General features: G+C 36.1%; 1 protein-coding gene across 3 annotated transcripts in view; it reads right to left on the reverse strand.

Moving 5' to 3' along the window:
• The window catches only part of tmem260 (transmembrane protein 260), a 65,070-nt gene extending 60,224 nt beyond the window's left edge, over positions 1-4,846 (reverse strand). For 2 of the 3 annotated variants that reach the window (XR_008839273.1, XM_056477538.1), the window contains exons 1-2: positions 4,631-4,845; positions 4,263-4,380 (exon numbers count right to left, since the gene is read on the reverse strand). Coding sequence is in view for 2 of the 3 variants with exons in the window: in XM_056477538.1 (XP_056333513.1) it covers positions 4,263-4,368 (106 nt within the window). In the remaining variant the exon portion in view is untranslated. Of the gene's footprint in view, positions 1-4,262; positions 4,381-4,630 lie in introns of all 3 variants that reach the window. The other variant, XM_056477539.1, reaches the window with a different exon arrangement.
• Positions 4,847-6,000: the final 1,154 nt, after the last annotated feature.

Consider the following 6,000-nt stretch of genomic DNA (forward strand, 5'->3'; position numbering starts at 1 on the left):
AGTCCTTTCGCCTACTAATCCCAAATGTTTTGCCCTGTTGTATAAATCTAACCAACGCCGCCTGATGCAACACTTGCCTAAACACTGTAAAATCCTATAATCTCGGCTCTCTGATGCAATATGAAATGTTCGGCGCATCACAAAATTTTGAAATTGTTAGCTGGCACTTCCTGCGTATCACTAGCAGTCGTCTGTTTTCCTTGTCATGTTGGAAGTCCTCTATCTGTAGGTGCAGACCCCTCGCACTTCAGCAGCCGAATTTGCTCTGCTTTCACAGTCTCATTTAGAATAGAAATAAATAAGCACGTGGCGAGGCCAGGTCTACCACATTTCAAAAAGCGTGGATCTCCCTGTAATCAAAATTTCTCATGTTATACATCACAGTTTCATTCAGTGCTATGTCTAGACCCCAGCACAGAGCCCTGTCCCGTACAGGGAGGGGTGAACAGAGAAAAAGAGCGCAAATGCAAACGGACAGCGGTGGAAGGAGTGAAGTGTCTCTGTGATAGCACAACCATCGGGCACTAACAGCAGCCTTTTTCCCCCTATAATCCCCATCATTTCCACACTCGCATTCCTAGACAACAGCAGTCCCGCGGGGCGCCCGCTCAGCCTCTCCGGGGCGCAGCACACCTAAAGGGATTAGGACTGCGAGACGGAGACCTGGAGAATTTCTGCCGAGCATTCAGCTGGCGCTATCACACCAGCATCCTGCAATGTCCCTAAACGCCACGCTTAAGGGGTTGGCCGATTTTTTTTCTCTCTCTTCGTAAGCCCCAAACAGCTTCTTGCACCCCGCCTCCCCCAAAAGCCTCCAAAAGCCACCCGGTCCGTGCACATGCTGTAAAGCTCACGGAGCAGCAGCTTGTTGTTTGCATGCACCCTCAAGAAGAAAAACATTTATTTTTGTCTTTCTGTTAGTTAAGCTGCTTGTTTATAGGGCAGGGTGTTTTTTCAGCATTGCTCAGTCTGTACGAGTCAAATAAATGTAAAGGCTAGTTCACATTAAGAATGATACTTTATAGCTGTAAAAACACCAACAGACAATAGCATTGTGTTTACTATTATCACATGCTACAGTTTTGTAATCTGCCACTATAAATAGGGCTGGCTTCTAATAGGCTCATCCTTTAAAAAATTTATTGGTAACGCTTAACTATAAGGTTGTATTAGTTTAAGTTAGTTAATGTATTTATTAATACGAACAAACAATGAGCGATACATTTATTACAGTATTTAGTCATCTTTGTTGATGTTAGTTAAATTCATTGTTAGTTCATTTTAATTCACAGTGCACTAACTCAATATCAACAAGTATGAATTTGGATGTTAATTCATTAATAAATGTTGAACTATGATTTGTAAATACTGTACAAGTGTTATTAATTATTAGTTCTATTATTAGTATTATAGTTGGAATGGAATTCGAACAATATAAATTCTCTGCGTCACAATGACTATTTATGATGTTGATTAAGTAGTTTTAAATTGAATTTAATTGAAATTACTTTAATTTTAAGTAATACTTAATAATGATTTTTTTTTATGAAAAACTTACTTTATATGTCAAATAAATTTACACAAAACGTTTTTTTGTGGAGGGGGGGTATAGCTTTACAATATTATATTTGTGCATATACATTAGATTAGTCAGTACTGAAGCCAAATCTGGAACTTGAGAAATGAGAAATTGATTAAAATAAGCATTTTTAAAATCTGGTGTACTAATTTTTGTGTGTATATATATATATCCACTGCATCGCCACATATACATTTATATATATCATCTCCTGTTTCCAAAATGCATCACAAACTGCTTGGGGCGTAGCAACTGGGGGGGACAGGGGGGATCCGTCCCCCTCACTTTTAGAGACAGACCATTTAGAAACAGGTGATTAATAATTATATGAACATATGATCTCATACAGCCATCCCCCCCCACTTTTAAAATGTCCGCTACGCCCCTGCTGATAGCTTATATGTATCCACACCCAATTGTCACTTTAATAATTTAATTCTTTGTTTTAGGCATGATGATAGGTCAGCGTGGATAATAACAGCAGATTCAGTGAGCTAATCTGCTCATCTCTGATAGTAAAATAATATGTTAATCTTAAATGTTTTTAAATGAACATTAATTTATAAAAACAAAAGTTTGTCTTTAGACAACATTTTCTTCATTTTCAAATAGATACAGAAAAGTAAATTGAGCACATTTGTTATTTGAGAAGTGTGTATCAAACTGGTAGCCCTCCACATTAATTGTTACCCAAGAAGTAGCTCTCAGTTTCAAAAAGGTTGGGGAGCCCTGATCTACATTGACACAAAAGAAAATAACACCTGATTTTGATAGGCCAGACTTCTGAGTTAGTAACCACAGCAAAAATACATTTCTGGTAAATACTTTATCTTGAAAAAAAAAAAAAAAAAAATATATATATATATATATATATATATATATATATATATATATATATATATATATATATATATATATATATATATATATATATATATATATATATATATATATATATATATGGCTGTATGAGATCATATGTTCATATAATTATTAATCACCTGTTTCTAAATGGTCTGTCTCTAAAAGTGAGGGGGACGGATCCCCCCTGTCCCCCCCAGTTGCTACGCCCCAAGCAGTTTGTGATGCATTTTGGAAACAAGAGATGAGCCTCTGGTCTAATATGCCACCTGGCTTGAGAAACCCGTTCTCAAAGATTTATTATTTGGGTACCACACATTCTGAATGCCTTCGACAGAATTCAAATGAGCCATTTTAATCTAGATAAATTTTGAGATTAATTAAAAATTAATCTATGCCCACCTATAATATATATATATATATATATATATATATATATATATATATATATATATATATATATATATATATATATATATATATATATATATATAAATAAAATAAGACATTTTATCTTTTACAGATACAGGAACAAGATAACAAAAATGGTGCCATTTCAGCCTAAACGGCAGCTGTTATGTTTACTTTTCCTTTTTCCTCGCACTGCGCAAAAACAGTACAGAATCCACCGCGTGTTGTAGGAATGAACAAGATTCTCCTCGCAAGGCGCTGCGGTCATGGAAATAGCCTAAGCGATTTTGTTTCTCTCAGAACGATAGCTGATTTTCCAACCGGTGAAACCCCCCACCCCCCCAAAAAGCAACTGAAGCCTCATTTGGAGCTACACATTTTTCGATTAGAAAAACAAGCCATTTTCAGACAGGAAAACAAAACTGTGATTAAAGACTAGAACTGATGTAATCTCCACTCTTTCAGATGTCCAACTCGGGGAAACTGCAATGGTTAGAAGAGCGTCGGCTACGTTAAAAATGCTGATAATTTGGATAGATTTGGTGATAATTTCAGTAAAATCTGAAAGTTGATTTATGTTACACTATTGATAATCTGTAAGCATAAATATTGTAGAAGAGATTATTTGAAGATGTAAATACTTGCAGAGATTTATAAAAAACAAACTGTTGCAAATTGATATTTCTCTGTTTCCTACCTTGTTAAATCATTGTTGACAAATATTGTGAGAAATCATTAACATGATCAGTGTTTTCACATGGATGAATATCATTAATTAATTACAATAATATATAATTAAAAGTAAATTGAGCACATTTGTTATTTGAGAAGTGTGTATCAAACTGGTAGCCCTCCACATTAATTGTTACCCAAGAAGTAGCTCTCAGTTTCAAAAAGGTTGGGGAGCCCTGATCTACATTGACACAAAAGAAAATAACACCTGATTTTGATAGGCCAGACTTCTGAGTTAGTAACCACAGCAAAAATACATTTCTGGTAAATACTTTATCTTGAAAAATGTTACATACGCTCTCCCCTACTGTCATTTCCATTTTCTGATATATTTTTGTGTTATCAGATCTTTATAGAATAAAACAACGATAAAAAGTACTCAAACAAACATATAATTTCATCCAAATAAACAACAGCTATATTGAAAAGAAATGCCTTTTCTTAACAGCAAAGCTCATTTTAAGCCAATTGTTCAGCAAACATTTTTTTGGTTTCACTGAAAATGGACAAGAAAGCCATTTAGAAAGATGAACGGTAAAATCTCAACAAGTCTAATGCAGTTCATATTTGCAAAAGCTTCATGACATACAGTGTTTATGATATAACAGTGTACTGTTCTGTGATAGGCTGCATGTGATATAAACACAAACACATGACTGACTGACTGACTGCTGTATACCTGAGTCTCCACCGGGCACAGCGCGCGGAGCACAGCCGACATACAGCGCTGAAACCCCGGCCACTGTCGCTCCCGTCAAACTCCACGTCCACCTGTCCGACGACATTGCCCACCTCTCCTAAAGTACGAAGAAAGTCTTATTTATTTAAATGTTCATCAATGCTATATGTTCATTGCAACTTTGGTGTCGAAACTCATTCATTCGCGCAACTGGTTTACAGTCCTTAACGTACTGAAAAATACTTAAAATATACATCTATTATACTGACATATATTTCTTACGATACAAATAAATGTAAACAAATAAAAAGGGGCTTTATTAACGACATAATGTGTTAGGATACAATATATTTTTAAGTTAACGTTACCTGTTATCCTGGTGGCGGTGTTTATGTATAAAGCATTGTAAACGTTGCGGCGTTCGCGCCAAACTGAACGTTATGATGATTACGTCATTAACGTTTTAATCTTAGCAGAAATCATAATCTGGACAACATCTCAGCTGCACCGTTGATCTTTTTATCACGTTTTTGTCCGCCTGGACTCAAGGATAGTGCTGGATTTCACTTCCTGGTTGGGCGAGGCTTGTAAAATTACCATAGTAACCGTAGTAGTTGTTATACAATTATAATGGATCGCCATTAATAAGCTTTAAAAATGTATTTAAGCAAGATCACTTTTCTTTCTTTTTTTAATGATAAAATCCAGAACTTGAAATAAGTTTCCACAGTATATTTTAGTAACAGTGCCGTGTTTTTTTTGGTCACCATACATTTTGCAATTCTACAATAGATTCAGGGTTGTCATTTTAGACTCTCTGATTCCATCATAATCTGGGCTAGTTGCATAGCCACCATGTTAAAGTGTTAGTTCAATCAAAATTATATTAAAAAAAAAGAATAATAATATATTTAACTACTCCCTCAAGTGTTTCCAAAACTTTATGAGTTTCTTTCTTCTGTTGAACACAATTGAAGATATTTTGAAGAAGTTCTGAAAACCTGTAATCTTCTATAGTAGGAAAAACAAATGCTATGGAAGTCAGGTTTACCGCATTATATCTTCTTTAGTGTTCAACAGAAGAACTAGGACAAGATTATCTAACTAGCAGTTAGCAAAGGAATAATCTTTTATTTATTCAATTTCTTTTCGGCTTAATCCCATTTTTAACCTGGGGTCGCCACAGCGGAATGAACCGCCAACTTATCCAGCATATGTTTTATGCAGCGGTGTCTTTCCAGCTGCAACCCATTACTGGAAAACATCCATACACACTCATTCACACACATACATGATTTTGGACTTGTGAGGGAAACTGGAGCACGCGGAGGAAACCCACACATACACGGGGAGAACATGCAAACTCCACACAGAAATGCCAACTGACCCAGCCGCGGCTCAAACCAGCGACCTTCTTGCTGTGAGGCAATTGTGCTACCCACTGCGCCACCGTGCTGCAGGATTAATCTTTTTTTTTATTTAAATTTGAGTGGTCAACCGTTTTGTAACTCACTTTAAAAACTTATTGCCAGTCTTGAAGGAATAGAAATGGTGACTTACTTTTTAACGGCACGGCATTACACGGCATTCAGGACTGCCTTAATTCTTCGTGGTATAGATTCAACAAGGTACTGGAAATAATCCTCAGAGATTTTGGTCCATATTGACATGATAGCATCACGCAGTTGCTGCAGATTTGTCGGCTGCACATCCATGAGGCGAATCTCCCGTTCCACCA

This window comes from Danio aesculapii, chromosome 17 (genome assembly GCF_903798145.1).
Source record: "Danio aesculapii chromosome 17, fDanAes4.1, whole genome shotgun sequence".
Classification (NCBI taxonomy): Eukaryota; Metazoa; Chordata; class Actinopteri; order Cypriniformes; family Danionidae; genus Danio; species Danio aesculapii.